This window comes from Geosmithia morbida, assembly GCF_012550715.1.
Source record: "Geosmithia morbida isolate 1262 chromosome Unknown scaffold_4, whole genome shotgun sequence".
Lineage (NCBI taxonomy): Eukaryota > Fungi > Ascomycota > Sordariomycetes > Hypocreales > Bionectriaceae > Geosmithia > Geosmithia morbida.
The window spans coordinates 651,761-672,002 of NW_023336191.1; the positions used below are offsets into that span (position 1 = coordinate 651,761).

General features: G+C 54.3%; 4 protein-coding genes across 4 annotated transcripts; 3 read left to right on the top strand and 1 right to left on the bottom strand.

Moving 5' to 3' along the window:
- Positions 1–3,604: 3,604 nt before the first annotated feature.
- On the top strand, positions 3,605–7,203 carry GMORB2_5675 (uncharacterized protein; the record flags this gene model as incomplete). The annotated part of the gene is made up of 7 exons (XM_035467645.1): positions 3,605–3,655; positions 3,932–4,433; positions 4,604–5,223; positions 5,326–6,195; positions 6,554–6,596; positions 6,859–6,942; positions 7,100–7,203. 7 exons carry the CDS (start codon positions 3,605–3,607, stop codon positions 7,201–7,203), a joined length of 2,274 nt encoding a protein of 757 aa, XP_035322611.1.
- A 3,087-nt stretch (positions 7,204–10,290) lies between these two features.
- On the top strand, positions 10,291–12,227 carry GMORB2_5676 (Taurine catabolism dioxygenase TauD, TfdA family; the record flags this gene model as incomplete). The annotated part of the gene is made up of 5 exons (XM_035467646.1): positions 10,291–10,534; positions 10,766–10,996; positions 11,188–11,255; positions 11,489–11,640; positions 11,783–12,227. The coding sequence occupies 5 exons, from the start codon at positions 10,291–10,293 to the stop codon at positions 12,225–12,227; spliced, it is 1,140 nt and encodes a 379-aa protein (XP_035322612.1).
- A 1,595-nt stretch (positions 12,228–13,822) lies between these two features.
- GMORB2_5677 (Pfam:Acid phosphat A) lies at positions 13,823–16,378 on the top strand (the record flags this gene model as incomplete). Its single annotated transcript, XM_035467647.1, has 5 exons — positions 13,823–14,701; positions 14,777–14,838; positions 15,035–15,180; positions 15,311–15,516; positions 15,809–16,378. The coding sequence occupies 5 exons, from the start codon at positions 13,823–13,825 to the stop codon at positions 16,376–16,378; spliced, it is 1,863 nt and encodes a 620-aa protein (XP_035322613.1).
- Positions 16,379–17,718: 1,340 nt separating this feature from the next.
- On the bottom strand, positions 17,719–19,520 carry GMORB2_5678 (ammonium transporter, Amt family; the record flags this gene model as incomplete). Its single annotated transcript, XM_035467648.1, has 2 exons — positions 17,719–19,235; positions 19,502–19,520. 2 exons carry the CDS (start codon positions 19,518–19,520, stop codon positions 17,719–17,721), a joined length of 1,536 nt encoding a protein of 511 aa, XP_035322614.1.
- Positions 19,521–20,242: the final 722 nt, after the last annotated feature.

The window sequence follows — 20,242 nt, forward strand, 5'->3', positions numbered from 1 at the left end:
AACGGACGATACTATGTCGTAGGCTGCCCTGCCAACAAGCCAAGTGAGATGGAGAGCGAAACAAACAGGCGGTGAATACGAGTGTTATTAATTGTTGTCTAGGTTCTGATGATACTGTCGGGTCAGTAACAGCTGAGCCTATCAAGTTGTATGGCACCATAACATGTGAGTGCGATTGGGATATCCATACTGTTACCGCAATGTAACGAAGAATGAATCCCGCCCCTGGCTATATAACCCGCGAGTGTCTTGTGGGAGCGGGGAGACGGAGCAGTACTCGTCGTACTCTGTACCTGCAAGAGGAGACCGGGGACTGGGGAGTAAGCGGTAAGGGTGTGTCGTCAACCAACGAAGGAGGGGTTTGGGGGGGAAGAGAATCGATGACGTGAGATCACGTTGTTCTGTCCTTTGCCCTTATGCGAGTAAGTACTCATAGTCGATGTAGTCGTGTCAGTGTGCCGACCGAGCTTATTGATGATCGAAGCAAAACGCCCATATCGAGGACTTGTCAGTATAAGTACTCAGTGGTGGCGCGGCAGAGTGTGGTAAGAACGCAGAGGATTCAAGTCGGCTTTAGATAGCGAAAACAAACCCAGCGGTCGCTGATCTCATTTCTCATGTGAACATGGCGGCTGACAAAACTGATTTTTATATGTCGAATCGGCCCGTCGGCTATGGGAGAGTGGTAGCAGAATGGTGTCTGGAAAACGTGGCTGATGGTTAACGAGGGGATGTTGCCTCACAGGCCGCACAGTTTGCACGATGCTTCTCCGAGACGGCACAGTAGAGAGCCAGTGATCCTAGTCGGGGCGAATGCAAGTTGTCCTCGCATACACAGGAACCAACCGGATCGTAAGGGACAGAGTTCTGAGTCGAACTAACGGGGCTGTTTGCCACTGCCAATGGTAGAAAAGACCTGTGTCTGGGTGGACGGCTCCAATTTCTTGGTCCCCAATGGTCCCCAAGCCTCAACGATGGGCCCAAGAGAGCAGGCGGCTTGAATTATTCCATCACCTCGTCGATTGTAAAGGTGACAGTACTGGAATGCGTGAGTCTGTTGGAAGTCCCTTGAAAATCCCCAGTCTTTTACCCCTTTCTGGGGTTGCGGGTGGGAGGGGGACGGTTAGCGGGTTGCTTCTCCATGCCTCTAGCTGTTGCTCCTGGTGGGTGAGTTGTGAGAGAGATGGTAGTGAGGGTTGCCGTACATACAACTTGTATCGAAAAGGTGCATTCCCACCAATAGCGGCCCAAATTAAACCCACGCCCGACACAAGCAAGCAGTTTTTCATGATACTACTGCTACGTCATACCTACGCCGGTGGTTCCTTCCCTGTCGAAAAAAAAGTCTGCCGTTTCAGGCAACTACGGCAAGCTGGCAAGTATCAAGGAAGGTGTGGTCATCGTATGCGTGACCTTCAGACTCTACAGACTTCAGTCTCTTAGTCGTACTTTTTCAACCGCTTTGCAACCCACAACAATGTGGTCTTGAACGGCACGGCCACAATCACGACACATTCTCTCGTCAACGGCTACTACTGCTGCTTTCATGACACAGGGACTGGGATTAATCCCGCAATCTCGAGATTCATAATTCCACCGCATTACCTACAGCAAGTACGGATACGTCATCAGCCCTACCGTCCCTACCATGGGCTCACCCGCACCGATGCCTTCGTAAGAAACGACTTGTGTGGCTACAAAACGCATGGCGCAGTCTCTTTGTAGGTCGGCCGGGGTCGTCCAGTTGGACCCCCTGCTTGCCTGCCGCCAGTCTCCCACAAGCTACGAATGGCCCGGGAAAAAACTTGCAAATCACTTGGGCCAAGTATGAGGATTGGTCATTCTGCTCACCGGTCCCCGCAAGATGGCCGGTTCAGACATGGAGACAATCAATTCGAAGAGACTAGCTGATAGTCCGGAACCAGCTATGATGTCCGCAGGTATGGTGCTACAACATACGGCTGTACCAGACGACAATGCGACGCTGCCACTCAATCCCCCGCTCACTTGGGTTTCTATAAGTGCTTGTAGCCCCTCATGGGTGCTTATATATATGCCCGAGCACCTGGGTTCCCAATGAAGTTGCCCGCCTGTCTTGTGCTACCTGCAAAGTGTTGATTCCGCGGTGGTACCGCATTGCACACCTATGCTCTGACAGACGCCGTGAGCGACAATCAAGTCGGGAGAAGACGGCGTGCTCAGAGCGCGAGGACGTGATGCAGCGTGCGAGCTGCAATCATTTTTACTCGAGGCAATTTTCTTTGTTACTACAACGCCTCTACGCGTTTGTCAGCCAAGCAGATCTGCTTGAGCAAGGCTCCTGATAATGCTCGTCAACCTACAATCGTGCTGCACCATTTCCTGCAAAACACATCATCAACCTCTTCAACAAGTCATGCAAAAGACAAACAAGATCCTTGGCACATGTGGACCATGGCCTTGGCCATCGGCGGATCGGGGGCGTCGTCGACGCGTCAATCTATAACTCTGGCCCAAGCATGTTTCAACTCGGGATCTGACTTGCACATGCCGGCGCCCGATTCTAGGTGGTGGAAGGAATATTCCCTGATACCATGACATTTTCGAAATTTGCTGACAATAGGAACCAACCATTCCTGCTCACCACTCTCCCTCTGTTCTTTGCCTGCCCAGCCAGCCTGCACACCACCATGCCCAGGCGTGCATGGTGTTAACAGCGAATCCGGACCCATGCCCCTGCTCCCCAGGCTGTATTATTACGACGTAGATTATCCCTGCTTCGCCCGATGCTCGGTGTATCCCTGAGACCGGCCATATAGAATTCAGCACGACACCATGTTGCTGTGAACAAGAGATGCTTCACTGAGTAACCTGTACCTTGGGCATCGTTGCCATCAACTGTCACTATCGGTCCCTTCTCCATGCTGCCAGCCCAATGCAGAAAGCACATCTGCACGATATCAGCTGTGCAAGTATAACACCGGCTGTTAATTGCAAAGTACTCTCGAGTTGCTGCCAACGCTTGCCAGGATCGTCTGATGTCTTCCTGGCACTGGGGCAGAGTGTATAACCGTGAGGGGAGGTCTCCTGCCCCCCCTTCCTCCCCGCCAGTCCCATTCTGTGAGACTGCATCACCTACAACCCCTGTCTCGGCGCATACCGATTCAGAAGGCGGAAGCTGACTCCAAGTTGCACTCCTCTGGCATACCCTCGTTAACCTCACATGCCGCTTCACTTTTCTATCCTTCTCACCACAATATCTTACCCGAAGCCATATCTATTCCTTGTTTCACCCATCTTTCACCGGTTGTCGTTGTGCAGGACTACAGAGAGAAGATTGACCGAGGTTTGCTTTGCTTTCAAGACACTCAGATTCCTCCATGGACCTGGCAGCACAAGCTTAGCCACCCGTCTTTCCTCTCTGTTCCTACATAGCCCCAGGCTGTGTGTACCCTTTTTCGGCCGTGGGGAGGATTCCGTGCCCGCCTTGCCGCTTTGACGATTTGCCGGTTATTCTTGCTTTCTCAAACTCGGTCAATGCTGCCGCTGTTGACTGCACACACCCTGTTTATTCACGCACCACGGCTCTAGTCACCCGCTACCCGTACGATTCTCTACCGCCACCATGGTGAGTGCCACTTCTGCTGTTTGTGATGGTTGGGACGGCATGGTGCATGTGAGGATACGTGATATAGCGCGTTACCTTCAATTATTTGCTCTCCCTCCTCCGGCCCACATGTTGTGTGGTCATTGCCGAGACATTCCCAAGCGGCATATCCTCCTTTACGCCCACGAGCATCTTGACCCGTCCCCGTCCCCCCTGACCACCCCCCCCCCCCCCCCCCCCACCAAGCGCTTGACCGGCCTCACACGGGGCTCCTCCCTACAATATACGAATCCCTGTCTCGCAAAGCTTATGACTTGACTGATTGATCCACTCATTGTTCGATAGGAGTCCCACGAGTTCTTTCTACGCCAAAGACGTCAAGATCTGATACCGTGGAACCAGAACACGGACACTGTCCGTATATCTTTGACAGATGCCACCCTCGATCCCAGAAGCAACTCGGTCGAGCCGGACCCAGCTAGCTACCCGAGACTCTGCCTGCATCCGGATTCGGCCTATGACGTGCCCCATGGTCTCAACTCCAGTTTCCAACCATCTGCCGATGCCTACAGTGCGCAGCCCCGGAAGCGCAGAAAGCTGAGTGTGAAGCAGCCTGCTAAGCGCTCGTCTGGTCTTCATCCATCATCTGCAGTGATGGGACTCCGGAGAACCCAAGATGACGGTACCGAGTCGGCTGGGTATGTTGCCGAAAGACCCCCGGATTTTTCCAACTCTGCCCTCTCGCCTGTGGGGGCGCTTGAGGAATCGTCGCACCAGACTTGGAGCCTCAGTAGTCTCGGCTCGTTGATGTACCCATGCTGCGCCGCCATATTCGAGCAGAATGCCGGTATGCATCCTCCTTCTACGCCCACCCCAAGCTAGCTTTCTTCCTTTCCCACATAGACCGTCTCCAGTATAGCGGAGTTGGGGGTGGTGGACCATGAAGCTGAAGCTGACTGTGAGGAAAAGGCTACCGACCTCTGGCAGAGATGCCGGCAGTCTTTCATGGAACTGAAGGCCCCTATGTCGCCGAGAAGATGCCTACGGCGCATCAGAATGCCCAGCCGGTCCACGGAAGTCAGCTGGCAGAAACTCCAGTGATACCATACTATCCCTATCACGACCCAACGAGCCATCTCCCTGTCCAAGCGGCCAACACCGGCGGCAATACACCAGCCACAGGGCCGCATGTTGGTGAGGCGTCCATGGGTCACCATACCAGCTTGGCTAGCCTCGAGTTCGGGTCCGAAAGCGATGCCTATTCCAAGACGGTCCCTCAGGATGCACAGCCACCAGCTTCCAGACAAGCTCGGGTCCGGGACAGCAAGTCTTCTCCGGATCAACCTCCGCCTGAGGGCTCGGACATTTCAGGCATGTCATCGTTCCATGTAAACGATGATAAGCAGCCGTTTGTACCCCAACCACCGCAGTACTCCAGTGCTGAACCCCTGATGACGATGGCCCAAGACAATCACGGCAAGGCTATACAGTATACCCTCCAGCCAAACTTTTACATCCTGCAGCCCAATCAACGAGGGGGAAAGCGCGGGCCTTTCAAAGATCCGGTCCTGCGCGAGCAGACGGCAAGGACTAGAAAGATGGGCTCATGTGTCAGGTGCCGGATGCAGCGTATACGGGTGAGTGCCGGCGTGGCCATGTCTGCCTGCGAAGATCGGCCATGGTTGCTTCAGGGTTCAATGCGGGCTCGGCCGGAGCTTGTCGGCTGACCATGGCTATAGTGCGAGCACAACGCGAATGACCCGCTGGGACCGTGTTTGACGTGCAAGAAGCTGGAGAACACGCGGGCAGGTCGCCTACCCTGCCTCCGCTACAAGATAAGCGACGTGAGGCTATACAAGCCTGGCCAGGTCCCGGGCTTCGAGTGGACCAAGAGGTGGACGCATTCCGGGCCCGACCCTGTCCAGAAATGGATGTCGTCGGACATCAAGACGGTACACATATCGGACGGCTACTCTGACCGGACGCTCAAGATCCAGGTTCGAAAATTTGTCCCTGAGGAGGGGGACAAGTTGACGAGGACGTGGAGCTACAACGGGGTGGTCAAATGTGTCGAGATCCCTCCGTACGCGCTCATAGACTTTGCGGATGCGACGAGGGCCTACGCGGCACACATACATGGCTCGATGAATCAGGCCTTCCCCAACGTCCTGGGGAACCCGGCCAACCTCCTGTACAGGACGTACAAGCAGATGCTGGACATATGCAAGGACTGTTCGACGCCCAGAGAGTCGGCAGAGCTTCTCCGCGACACGTTCAGACTGTGGATGTCTATCCGGCTCTCGACAAGGTCCTGCTTCATAGTCGGGGAGGAGACGTTGGGCATACCCGAGGACATCCTCGACGAGACGAGCCCCACGCCGGGCAAGATTCCGGTGCCACCGGTCCTGGGGGCGCAGCTTGACCTCATCCTCATCCACGACATTCAGGCCAAGCTGAGGCGTCGTCTACTAGAGAGGCTGGAGAAGCTTGTATCGAAGAGAAAGCTCAACACGTGGATGGTGACGTACCTGGTGATTTTCGTGCTCCTGCACAATACTGCACTGATCACGGCCCACGACGCAGGTTATGCACGAAAGCACGGCATGAAGGTGAGCAAGAGAGACCACCCTCCCCTCCACCCCTGCCTCTGAAAGAAACCATGTACGCGAGGGAGACACCAGAGGGAAGGGAGTGGGAAGGCGAAGAGTAAAGAAGAGAGAAGAAGAGGAGAGGAGAGGAGAGAAGAAGAGGAGAGGAGAGGAGAGAAGAAGAGGAGAGGAGAGGAGAGAAGAAGAGGAGAGGAGAGGAGAGGAGAGAGGAGAGGAGAGGTGAGGAGAATAGAAGAGAAGGGGGAAAAAAAAAGGAAAGAGAATCTCGGACAGCTGCAAGCCGGTTCCCCGAAGCGCATGATTGGAGCGCGATGGAAGACAAAGAAGAGACACGATTGCTGACAGGCCACGGTGGCAGAGGCGCTTTGCTCGGGAAGACAAGGTCAAGGAGTATCACCTCGGTAGGCTACCCGCAGATTCGGACAAGTCCACGCCCCCTCTCTCCCAGCACGGATGGCCCTATCGGTTTCTTCAGCGCGGAAATGGCGCGGACTGGCAGGGCTAGTATCGGCAGCAGCCTGTACATGCGAGCGTACGGATGGAAGGGTAGGGAATAAAACGCATGCACGGCTAACTGTTGTCGCGAAACAGGTGCCAACATTCTCCTGGCGCATTTCCACTACTGCAACAAGGGCGTGCACCCATTCTCCGATAGATGCAGAGACCAAGAGCTCCAGGTACTGGCCGGCCTGGACGAGTCGCAGATTCAGTTCATCCACGCCACCCGAAGCTCTGTGAGACGACAGCGTGAGTACACGTCCGACTGCCCAGGGGTGCTGCAGGATGGGCCCGTCGACCCGTATACGAGCAGCCACGATGTGCCTCTGTGGGACTACGGGTACGGCGGCGCAGTACGTGCTCTCGTCCAGATAGCCGAAGCGACGCTAACCCTTGCATGATGCAGGTGGGGAGTGGGAACAGGTCAGGGCCAAGGGCGACTACGAAGACGATTACTATTTCGTCAGCCAGCTGTTTGAAGAGCAATGGCACCCGGGGACGACGATTTAGTCAAGGGGACGAGAGAGAGAGAGAGAGAGATGTTGGATCTTGGGAAGTACGGACTACGGGCGGGAAGACCGCCACGGGAAGACCGGAGGAGAGAGCCGAGAGGGGGAGGAGGCTGGCGGCACAAAGCGCGTGATTGATTGCGAAGCTGAGATTCCGTAACTCTATGTGCGTATGCTCATGTATGAAGATGGATGCGGCGAGGTGTGCATCGGAAGAGACCTGGTGTGTGGGGGGGTTGGAACGGGATGGAGAAGCTAGCGAGTGCTTACAGTAGTACGAGCTGATATCATGGGTCCATAGCATACAATATATGCAGTATCGCTCGTAGTAATATTGCTGAGCATTATCCGTGTACGTAACAGTCAGGATTGGGAGAGCCTGATGTCTGCGCGTATGTATACTCCCGTACATCCGAAGAAAGAGTTGGGGAGGTTTTTCCTTTACATGATGATGAATATGTTGACGGTCTGAGGCGATGGGGCCACATGTGTTTCCGCCAGCCCTTCTCCCCCCCCATCTCCCATACATCCGTGCGTAGTCACAGTCTTGAAATAGCTACGGTAGTTTAGCGAAAGAGATCATCCATCAGCCTCAATCCCCCCCCCCTCTTCTTCTTCTTTCCCTCTCTTGTGTGGCCACGGATGAGGGATTCGCACATGTTAGCTTCCATCTGGTGTTGTCAGCGAGGCTACCTTGTTGGATCAATTTGGATTAGCCGTAGATTCAATATGTGGTCGATTGGGGGGGAGGAGGGGGGAGGAGGGGGAGATTTTCAATCATCATCTTCTCTTATGAAAAAGGAGAAGAAGTAGAAGAAGGAGAAGGAGAAGAGATGTGAAGAGAAGAGAAGAGGTGAGGAGAGACGAGGAGAGAAGAGATGTAAATGATGTAGGGGAACAAGCTGAAAGCAGGGACGGGAGCGGTACGGACAGACTGATAGAAAAAGAAAAAAAAAAGACACTGACGGATAGTAAGAATGATACAAGATACAGGCTGGTAAAAGGACAGGGACTGCGGCTTATAAGAGTTGCCATTCTCATCATCCACTTCTTGTAGCCACACTACACTCTCTCTTCCTCCCTCCAATCCTCTCGGTCTCCCGGTTTCCGGTACGGTATGCAGCGGTATGCAGAGTACAGACGATGGCATCGACCAGATTGGATTTCCAAGCCGCATAGAGTGCGTGATCGGGGGTGGGGTGCTCCTTTCATCTTTCTTCTGCATCTTCCTTTCCGTCTCTTTTCCATCGCAGCATCTTTCTTTTGCTTGTTTCCTCACATAGATATACACACGGATAACCGTCCGGGAAGAGATTGTCCAGAAACGAATAGGAGAAGAGAGAGAAGAAGAAGAGTGAGAAGGGGGAAAATAAGAAAGGCTATATGCAGCCGTAGATTAGAGAGAGAGATCCATCCCGTACGACCGATCTAGCCTCGTGCGGTCACCGACTCAGTCCAGTCCCACCACCGGCGCCTCTCCCCCTAGGTGATGATCGTCCATGCCATCCGCCGTATTAGAAGAAAAAGGGGGAGGTGGCGGATCTCATGATGAACCGTGCTGCTTCGGGGACTGCATCTCGGTTCGCCGAAATTGTCACGTCATACAGAGTGTTCTGTTTTTTTTTCTTTTTTTTAAAAAAAAATTAGTTATTTTTTTATAAGAGTACCATATGATTTCAAACTGAGAGTAAAACAGACGGAGAGGAGAGAAGAAGGGGAAAAAGGGAACCATGCGTGTGTGGCTGTGATGTTTGCAGAAAGAAGAAAAGAAACCCCCCCCCCCAAAAAAAAAAGATCAAAAAACCGAGTCTTATTGGCTCCACGACCTTGTGTGGAGATCTTCATCTCTTTATGTGCGTAGGCAGCTTTTTTTTGTTTTGTTTTTTTTGTTTTGTTTTTTGTCTTGTTTTTTTCTTGTCTTGTTTTTCTCGTCTGCTTTTTGTTTTTGTCTTGTCGGCTGTTGTTGGATTGTAGGAATATGCGATCGATCCCCAAAGATAAGATCTATCAGCAGTCACCTGTGTCTTTTCCTTGTCAGCGAGGGAGAATGAGGAAAGGGTAGAGTAACTGCGAGGAGCTGGTAGTATCTGTTTCGCAGTGATGATAGTAGCAGGAGCATGTCTGACTACCAACACGAGACTGTGAAAGAATCTGCTGCGCTCTTCGGAAGCGTGCAGCTATGCTGAGCTCTGTTTCTCGCGCGGTCTCCCGTGAGGAAACTGGGACGACTACTACCCTGGATTGCTACCGAGCTAATTGTTCAGATACACGGAAATAGCAATATCGATGCTACTACTGGCAATGCAAGCAACAAGGGGGGGGGGCCTGGGATGTATCTGGTCATTGGTGTTGGTCTTCTCCCAATCACACCAGGGTTGTTAGGTAGAGAGAGGGAGAACGAGAGAAGGGAACATCTCGAGACAACTAACCATCTTCCTTTTTGTTTTTACTTTTGGCGGGTAAAGAAGAAGAAGGATAAGGGGGGGAAAAAAGGAAGAAGGTGGAAAAGGAAGGAAGAGGGGGTTGGGGTTGGGGTTGGGGTTTGATTCTTTGGGAGAGAAGACAAATTCACTTTAAGAGGAAAAGACGAAAAGGACATATAAAAAGATTGCACCTTCCTTCAAAAGCGGCAGCTGAACAGTTCGAACCTTCCTCACAAGAGAGGGCCAAGAAAAGTGAGAGAGAGAGAGATACCACCACATGTGCATTTCCTTCTCCTTCTTCTCCCTTCTTCCTCTCCCTTCCTCTTCCTCTTCTCCTTCCTCTTCTTCTTCCTCAACTCCCCCCCGACATCTATCTACCAGGTATCGTCATTCCAACTCACCACCACTCCGATTTCTCTTACACAATCCTCCCATAACCTCCTCCAAGTCTCCACCACCCCACACCACGCTGGCGTTCAACCTGCGAGGGAGAGGACGTGTGATAGGGAGAGAGGTGAAAGCTTACGGGAGTACGAGAGGAAACCAACAGGACGGAGAGAGAAGAGAAGGAGGCGGAGGAGGAGGAGGAGGCGGCGGAGGGGGCGCGGCGATAGCGAAGAGGAAGGGGGACAAGATCAGCTGCCTGTCTGGAGCTAGAGTTCGTCATGGCATCTTGTCAAGCTCGGCAGCCTGTCTCTGTTCCCGCCATCCCTGCGGGAGACAGGATGGCTACCCTCCCGGTGGCAGAGCCCCTGTCCGCGAGTCCGCTCCCGACCGGCTTTCCGGAATACGTCGACTCCCTGATGGCTTGGGATGGCAACCGACTGGCCGACGACCAGGACGAGTATATCCTACACCTCACCCAGGAGGACGTGCGCGAGGCGGAATCTTGTCTCGAAAAGTTCAAAGGTAAGAGGAGGAGCCGCGGTGGCGAGATTTTCTTTACCCGTCAGGCACCGGAGCTGTTCTGTCCTGGAACCTCTCGTCTTTTCTCTTCTTTCCTTTTTCTTCCTCTTTTTCTGTCCTGCCACCCCCTCCCCTTCCCTTTTTCTTTTCCTGCTTTCGGCTTCCTTGAGAGTGTAGACATGGCTGGCTGATTACAATCGTGGAAACGACCGATGAAACGGAAAAAAAAAACAGCTCTTGGACTGGATGGAGATTGCATCAACAGGGAAAACTTCCCGCTACCAACCCTCGGTCCTAAGCTCCGTCAGGTACGCCACCAGGTATACGACGGACGTGGCTTCGGCCTCATCCGCGGCTTGGACCCCGAGAGGTACTCGGTTGAGGATTTGACCATGCTCTATCTGGGCATACAGTCCTTTGTCGCGAACCGTCATGGACGTCAGGATACCAAGGGGAACATGATGGGTACGTCTTCCTCCCCTCGCCTTCTGTGCCTCTCTCGGCCCTCTCCCCCCTCTCCATCTAGAGTCGCACTCCTCCGCAGGCCATTCTCGTATGGGTAGTTCATGTGGTGGGGAGAGAGGCTGGTGTGGCTACGTGTAAGTGGTATATGTCTGTTGCTGCCTGGGCACTGACACGACTCTACATATCACTAGTCCACATCGTTGCCGACGATAGCTCTGCCCTGACTGCCGAACATCATCGACATTCCACGTCGCCGATTGTAAGTTTTTCGACTCGTCTCTTTTCTTCTCGTCTCTGTCTCTTTTTTTCTTTTCTCGTCTCTGTCTCTCTTTTTTCTCGTCTCCGTGTCTCTTTTTTCTGGTTCTTTCTCGCCTCTGTCTCAGCCTCTGCCCTCTGCCTCCCCTCAGACCGCTCCCCCTCTATCTCAGAGAAGACTGCTGACAAGAGTCACGTCGCCCGCCCTCCGAATCGCAGACCTTCCATAACGAAGAGGCCGGGGACATTGTTGGCTGGCTGACCAGGAGCACAGCAGCTTCGGGAGGAAGGTGCATCATTGCTTCCTGCTACACAATCTACAACGTTCTGGCAACTGACCGCCCAGATCTTATACGTTCCCTGGCCGGGTCTGATTGGCCCTTTGCCCTGTGAGTAGTCGCCCGGGGAGGATGAGATGACATCCGAGTCGAGAGACCTGTCATTATCGAGTAGTGGATTTCCGGCTAACACTCTGACCTTGGTGGTGGCCGCCGGTCATCATCGCCCCCTCCGCGACCCCCCCCAAAAAAGCCCCGAGTTCCACTGCAGACCCATCCTGTTTCATCATCAGGGACGACTCATCACAAACTTTGGCAGGGCCGCCCTGATCGGGAACGCCGCCCACCCCCGATCGTCCCAGCTTCCCAGCATCAGCCCGCGGCAGCTCGAAGCTCTCGAAGCCGTCGAGGCCATCGCGAGGGCCACCGAGCTCAGCATCACGACCGAGCCGGGCGACGTGCACTTTGTCAACAACCTGGCCATCCTCCACAGGCGCGACGGCTTCGTCGACGGTCCTCCCGGATCTACACCGCGCCACCTGGTGCGCATGAGACTCCGCGACGACGAGTTGGGGTGGGCCATACCAGCCGACCTCGAGCCCGAGTGGGCGAGGGCCTTTGGTACCGGGGGGGCCAAGGTGTGGCACCTCGAGCCCATGCCCAGCGGTTACTTTCCCCTCCGCAAGCAGCCCAACTGAGCTCGACCCGGACCCGGTGCGGGACCGTCTGGCGCTCTGCAGCCCTCTCCTCCATGCAAGGGGGGAGGGGGAGGGTGGGGGAGCCCTTCTCGGCCACCGGTTTGGGAACGATGGGCGGGAAGCAGCACAGGCGCGCATCAGAGTAGGGAGAGGAGAGACGGATGGAATGGGGAGATGCATCCTCCACTCCCCTCTCGACCCCCCCTCTCTCAACCTCTCCCTAATCCACACCTACCTTACCTCTCCATGTCGGCTGTCAACCCGTCACGAGGATGTTGGGTATATACGAGTTTAGAGGTGATCAACGCGCGCTCGCCTAGATGATGTACTCGTGTGGACGGGGGGTGGGGGGGGGGKGGTAGAGTCGGCTGTACGATCTGAGGGTGAGGGTGCGTCTGCACTAGTCTCTCGTTCTTCTCTCTCTCCTACTATTTTCTTCTCGCTCTCTTCCCCCCCCCCCCCCCCCCCCCCCCCCCCCGTCAGGGGCCTTTTGTGGATGCGGAGACTGGAGGCGGGGTCTTTCTATAGACGGGAATCGTCAGATAATATACCGACATGTGCCGAAAAAGGAGGGAATCGTGGTACGTGCCAGAGCTGAAGGATGCTCGGCTCTTATTGTCAATACTACTAGTTCAGTTACCTGTCACCGAGACAAGGCAAGACATGTCGAGGACGCAGGATCAGCGGCCATTATTCTGAATAATGAAGTGAGAGGAGGCGGAGGAGAGAGAGGGGAAGGGAGGATGAGAGCAGGTGGAAGCTTGCCGTCAACAGAAGAGTACGAGACGATTAAATTTTTCTTTTGTTCTTGTCCATGTCACTGAACAGAAAAATTGATTTTGAAATCGACGTCTGCGTGTGTGCGTGCGTACGTGCGTGCGTGTGTGTGTGTGTTGGTCGTTGTCGCGACATGCAGTCATGGCATGCGGTCCGTAGAGCGGAGCGTCCCGCGTCCTGCAAGCCGCAAGATAGTGCACCGGGCTTTTGGGCGGGTAAAAGGAGATACGGAGTAGATGTGGTCTTCTCTCCTTCTTCTTCTCCCACCATGTTCTTCCAGAAGAGGGTGTGTTAATCATGCGACGTGATTCATCGTATTCATCTGATCTAGTTCCCGCCTGTCCATCGACAACCGGATCAGAGAGTGCTGGTCATGATGTCAAGGGAGAGAGAGTTTGGCTGTGCATGCAATAAATACTATGGAGGAGGAGTACGGAGTATGAGAGAGAGAGAGAGGCATGCTGGTAGCACAGTGTCTATGCACAGTCCCTAGAGCGTCTTTCCCCGTACATATCAGTGCTCAGACGTGAAATTACGGAAACTGTGTGGGGAACTCCGACAGTAGAGACCCAGGATTGGGGGGGAAAGAGGGAGAGGGAGGGAGAGGAGGGAGGGGGGGGGGTGGTGTTGTGCTGTTTGGCTTTGCGACATGCTCACGTCTGTTCATCAAATCGATGCATCCATCCTCTTCCAACCACCATCTCTCTCTCCTTGATATGAGAGTACGTTTTTATCTTATATGAGAGCACATTACTCATCTGGTGTGTCTACTCTCTCTCTCTCTCTCTCTCTCTCTCTTCCCCCCCCCCCCTCCAGTCATGGTCGATGCCGGTGCACCCGGGCGCAGCACGTCCAAGGGACCACCGACACGATATGAAGCTGTAGGGACCCACGACGACGACCACGACGACCACGACGACCACGACGACCATGACGAGTCGTATGATTCAGAGGTGGAGAAGGAGGTCGAGTACGGGCTCGCCCGGCCCGGTAGCAAGACATCCCACGGTCGTCACCACCTCTACCGGCCAGACAACCGGTTCCGCAACGCCACGTACGGCCTGAGTCTCCTGGTCGTGATCCTCCTGTCGACCAACCTGTACACATCCCTGACGTACTCCTTCGGACGCGGCTCGTCACCGTGCGACGGCGAGGGGGACAGACCGCCTCAGTATTTCCAGACCTCACCGCAGCTCTGGGCCGGTCCGACGGCAACGGGTCGGCAGGCGGGCATGGCGCAGACGCGCACGTTCGAGCCTACGGCGACGTACGTCCCCAACCAGCCTCTCCAGACGGACATACCGGTCTCCGGTGGGGCCGGGCCCGACGAGACGACGCCCATCTTTCACATGATGGGATACCTGTCCCCGTACAAGCCGTCTTCCGGCTTCGGCGTGGACGAGTATCCGCTGCCCGCGGGGGCGGAGATCGTGCAGGTCCAGATGCTCTCCAGGCACGGGGCGCGGTATCCCACCTCCGGAGCGGACGTGGCCGAGCTGGGGAGGAAGATCCGCGACGCCGGCCACGGCTTCAGACCGAAGGGTGCTCTCGGCTTCCTCGCAGACTGGGACTACGGCCTCGGCCACGAGATTCTCGTGCCCAAGGGACGGCAGGAGCTGTACGATTCCGGGGTGCTGCACAGCTACATGTATGGGGGGTTGTATAACACCAACAGCAAGTTGATCGTTCGGACGACGGTACGTTCGGGGCTCCCTGTCGTGTGGTCGGGTTACTGTGCTGATCTTTCTTTCCTTCTCTTGTTTCATGCGCAGACGCAGGATCGGATGTTGAAGTCGGCCGAGCTAGGGCTGGCCGGATTCTTTGGACTTGAATGGTGGGTTTTGCCTCCCCCCCCCCCCCCCCCCCCCCCCCCCTCTTTTGGCTTTATTTTTATTTATTCATTTTTTATTTATTTATTTATTTTTACACTCTCGACGCTGGAAAAGAAGAAAGGAAAAGAATAGGGGGGAGGTAGAGGAGAGAGAGAGAGAGAGAGAGGAGAGGAGAGAACTGACAGGGCAAGACGACAGGACAAACAATGCCACCATCGAAGTCATCATCGAGGAGAAGGGATACAACAACTCCCTCGCCGGATCCCTCAACTGTCCCAACGCATCACCCAAGGGGACCGGTAAGGAAGCGGCCAGTACCTGGGTCAACACGTATCTGAAGGATGGTATGTTCCGTCCACATGTGAATTGTTCTCTTGTTTCTTTCTCCTCCATCCTCTCATATATCATATATATATATATGTCCGCTGGGTCTCATTCCTGAGAGGAGTGTCTGATGCGATGCGCAAAATATAGCAACCAAACGATTCAACTCCATGACGGAGGGATTCGACTGGACTCCCGAAGACGTCTACGCCGCGCAAAACATGTGTCCGTACGAGACGGTGGCGTATGGGTACAGCAAGTTCTGCGACCTCTTTACGTATGAAGAGTGGCAGGGGTTTGGGTACTCTATCGACTTGTACTTTTATGGAAGCAACGGATTCTATAGTCCTACTGGGGTATGCTTTCTCTCTCTTCTCCCCCCCCCCCTACCCCGTTCTGTTCACTCAGTTGTTTTTTTTTTTTTGGTCATACTCTTCTCATGCATGCTCTCGTCTTACTCTTCTCATCCTCTCAACATACTTCTCTTCCCAGGTATGATGCCAGAGAGAATAAAAGGAAGAGAGGAAGGACAGAAGGAAAGAAGAGAGAGATTGGATCTTTTTTTTCTCAGAAAAAAAAACGAAAAAAAAAAACAAAGAAGAATAAGGGAGAGGTTGCACAGAAAGGAAAAAAAGCTGACGTGAACAGAGAGCCGTGGGGATAGGATACCAGCAAGAAGTCATGGCCCGCCTGCATAACCACACGCTAGGCTACTCGGGTTCCCAGATCAACGTCACCCTCGACGACAACATCGAGACCTTCCCCCTCAACCAGAGCCTGTACTTTGACTTCTCGCACGACACCAACATCGTCTCCATCCTGACCGCCTTCGGCCTCCGCCAGTTCGCCCGGGACCCCATGCCGGCCACCGAGTACCCGGGCCCGCACGCCTTCACAGTCGCCGACGTCACGCCGTTCGGCGCCCGCCTCGACATCGAGATCATCAGGACGCCGCAGCCGCTGTCACCCAACCGCGACGGCTACCTGCGCGGCGGGGAGACGCACTACGTCCACTTCGTGCTCAACCAGCGCACCCTGCCGCTAGGCAGGAGCTTCCCCGAGTGCGACCCCGACAGGAAGGACGGCTGGTGCGAGCTCGGCACCTTCCTCGACGTCCAGGCCGGCATGGAGGATCTGGCCCGGTACGATGACGCTTGCTTCGGGGAGTATCCTACCGGGAAGTATGGGGATTTTACCGACGGAGCTCCGATCGAATAGATGCTCTCTGATTGGGGTTTGATGGGAGAGAGGCAATAGATTTTGTGTATCAGTTTTATATCCATAGACCCTGTTTCTTCTGTTTCTGTTTTTTTTTTTTTTAAAAAAAAAAGAAAAGAATGAAAGAAAGAAAACACCGTTCTTTCTTTCTAGGCGTCTTTGAGATGGGGCCGAGAAAATTGCACGATTTCATACTCAGGACACACACACACACACACACATACTTTTGTATATATATATATGTGTGTGTGTGTATGTGTGTGTGCTACTACTAGTAATAGCCAAGGTATCACGGGCGCGCTCATGTCTTTACATCAAGTATACGAACAGAGGAGAGTCTGCTGCCGGCGATGAGAAGGGTATGAAAGGAGATAACTGATGAGCAAGACTACTCGGTAGAGAAAGAAGAAGAAGAAAGAGAAGAAAACGAGAAGAAGGGGAGAAGAAAAAGAAAAAAAGAGCTTGTGTACGAGACCAGCCAAGTGCATGACGATATCGACGTCTCATTAACCCAACCAATACCAAGTCCTTCAACAACGACCACAGGCGTAATTGGTTTAGTGGTAAAATTCTCCGTTGCCATCCGAGCAGCGTCGGGGAGCCCTGGGTTCGATTCCCAGATTACGCATTCGTTTTTTTCCCCCGGTATTTGGCCTGGCATATCATATATGTGTGTGTATGTGTATCTGTACCGTTCGATTTTTTTTCGACTTTTTTTTTTTTTGGTTTGTTTGTTACGTACGCTCTGGACACTTGAAACTTCATCTCAAGTTTCTTGCAAACTTGTAAGGAGTACGTTTTACAGAGAAACGAGAGCACAATGCAGATGCCGTATTATCAAGTCCTCAAAATAGAAAAAGGGAAAAATCACAGGACCAAGTCATTTTTCAAAGTTTTCTTCATTTGTCATCCCGTCTTCAACCCTCCGTGGGTCCATCCTGTCCGTGTCTCTGAGGGAGTCTGATAGTCCCTTTGTAATAACCATCAAGATAATATACAGAAATTCTTTCATCTGTGAAGAAGAGAAAAAGATAAACATGTTCCAATCGAAGAGAGAAGAGAGGGGGAAAAGATGTCCAAAAATAAAAGCAAAAGGGGGGGGGGGAGGGAAAAAAAAACGCCCATGCTCGCTTCCAATAAGGTTGTTTATTTCCTTTTGCGAGAGAGAAAGATGTAGATAGACAAAGAAGGTTTCAAGAAGATAAGGAAAATATAGTAAGGCTAGGAGGAGAAACGACTCTTTAAGCGACGAGGGTATTTGCAAGTGGTGAGATGAAGAAGAAGCGCGGTGATGCGAGGGAGAGGGAGAGGGAGAGAGAGGGTAGGAGGGTAGAGAGAGATCATGCCCGCTTCTCATCTACAATCTCGGCAGGAGCGGTAAGGGTCTCGGCAGCGAGCGGGGGCGGCTGCTGAGGCTGAGCGTCGGAGCCCCTGGCCTTCTGATCGGCGACGTCGTCGGGACCGGAGGAGGAGGGGGGCGTGGCGAGGTGGGCGTGCTCCCGGATGCCGTGGTGGGGCTCGTGGACGTCGCCGTCCATGGCGGGCTCGTCGCGGCGGGGGCTCCAGGCGAGGAAGTCGCGGCGGACCTCGACGTAGTCGTAGGAGAACTCGCCGTGCTGGTCGTCGTCCATGCCCATGAGCTCGGCCTCCTCGGAGGCGCGGAGCTTGAGGCCGGGGACGAGGTCGATGATCTTGGCGATGGTGGCGGACATGACGAAGCTGTAGGCGCAGGCGGAGACGATGGCGGCGATCTGCCATCCGAGTATGACGTGGTTGCCGTCCAGGAAGCCGCCGGTGGCGCCGGTGTTGACGCCGTCGAGGCCGTAGACGCGGCCGGTGGCGAAGAAGGCGTTGAAGACGAGGCCGACGATGCCGCCGACGCCGTGCTCGGCGAAGACGTCGAGGGAGTCGTCGATGCCGACGAGGAACTTGATCTTGGTGGCGAAGTTGCAGGCGACGCCGGCGGCGACGCCGAGGACGATGCTGGCCCAGGGGTCGATGAAGCCCGAGGCCGGGGTGGCGGCGACGAGGCCGGAGATGGTGCCGGAGCACCAGCCGACCATGGACCACTTGCGGGCCAGGCGGAAGTCGAGCACGCACCAGGTGACGGCGGCGAACATGGCGGTCAGGCACGAGTTCCAGCTGGCCATGACGGCGCGCAGGTTGGCGCCGAAGGCGGAGCCGCCGTTGAAGCCCAGCCAGCCGAACCAGAGGAGGACGGTGCCGAGGGTGATGAGCGAGATGTTGTGGGGCCTGAAGTTGGTCATCATCCGGTCGTTGCGGCGGCCCAGCACCCACGAGTAGGCCAGGGCGGACATGCCGGAGCCGATCTCGACCGGCACGCCGCCGGCGTAGTCGAGCACGCCGGCCTTGAAGAGCCAGCCGTTCGCGTTCCAGACCCAGTACGCCAGCGGGCAGTAGACCAGCGTGGCCCAGCAGAAGACGAAGACCATGGAGGGCACGACCCGGCCGCGCTCGGCCACGGCCCCGACCGTCAGCGCCGCCGTCACGGCGCAGAACATCATCTGGTAGAAGGAGTAGAGCAGGCCGGGCACGAGGGCCGACCCGGCCGAGGGCGCCCCCAGCACGTTCCGGAGCGCGAAGTTGTGCAGGTCCCCGATGAAGGGGTTGCCGGCCGTGCCGCTGAAGGCGAGCGAGTAGCCCCAGAAGTACCACTGGAAGACGACGACGCTGAACGACATCATGACCACCCACAGCATCGACAGCGCCGACTTGCGCCGCGCCAGTCCGGAGTAGAGGAAGGCGATGCCGGGCACCATGAGCATCACCAGGGCCGAGGACAGGATGATGTACGCCTGATCACCTGACTGGAACCATTGGTTCAGGTTGTCGACGCCTATTTTCGTTCCACGTCAGTCTCTCCTTTCGTCGGTTCGTTTTTGGCTTCCTCTTCTCTTTTTTTTTTTCCTTTTTTTTTTCTTGGTATCTTTTATCCTCCCCTTTATCTTGCATCTCTTCTTCCTTCCTTTCTTTCTTCAAGCCAGGGGGAGAAGGGGAGGAGAAGATATCAAGAGGAGAGGAAGAGAGGGAGAGAGGGAGAGAGTGACGTACGAGGGTTCCCGCCCGTCTCTTCATCTGTGCCATTGAATACGGCCGGGGCACCGACCCAAGCGTACGACATGTTGACGCTTGCTGGTGTGTTCTTCTTCTTGTTCTTCTGTCTTGTTTCGGTCTTTCGGTCTTTCTAGTTATCTTGCAGAGAATCAGGGAGACTCGGTCTCTTGTTGTCGTCGTCGTCGTCGTCGAGAGGGGGAGGGGAGGGGAGGGGTGGTGAGAGTCGAGAGCGAGTATGAGTTTGGATTACTGCGTTTTATCTATTCAATGTAGTCGAGGTTGGGAATCATCATCTAGGGAGATGGAGAGTGATTTGAGATCCCAGAGATACAAGCGGGAGGACAGGAGGAAGAGGAGGGAAAAAAGAAGGAATCCACTTCCCAGACTGTTGTAGAGCAGGAGAGCAGGGGGCAAGAGTAGAAGGAGAAGCAGAAGAAAGAAGGGAAAAGACTTTTCTTAAAAAGAGAAAAGTCTGGGGGAGATGGAGTCTTAAATTATGGATGAATATGTTGACCATCTGCTCGTTCCGGCCCATTAATATTCTGAGCTAGTAGATACATACACACACACACACACACACACATATATATATATATATATTATTATATTATATATAAGATACCTGTACGAGTATGTATATCGCTCCATAATACGGTCCCAGTGCGTGTCCTGTCTGTCATGTCTGCAGTCAGGTTCTGGTTGACTGCGTAGTATTAGTATAGACTTGGTTCTATCTCGAAGATAAGAAACTGGGGGTCTGTTGTGTAGATCTTGGTTGGTGGGTGGGTG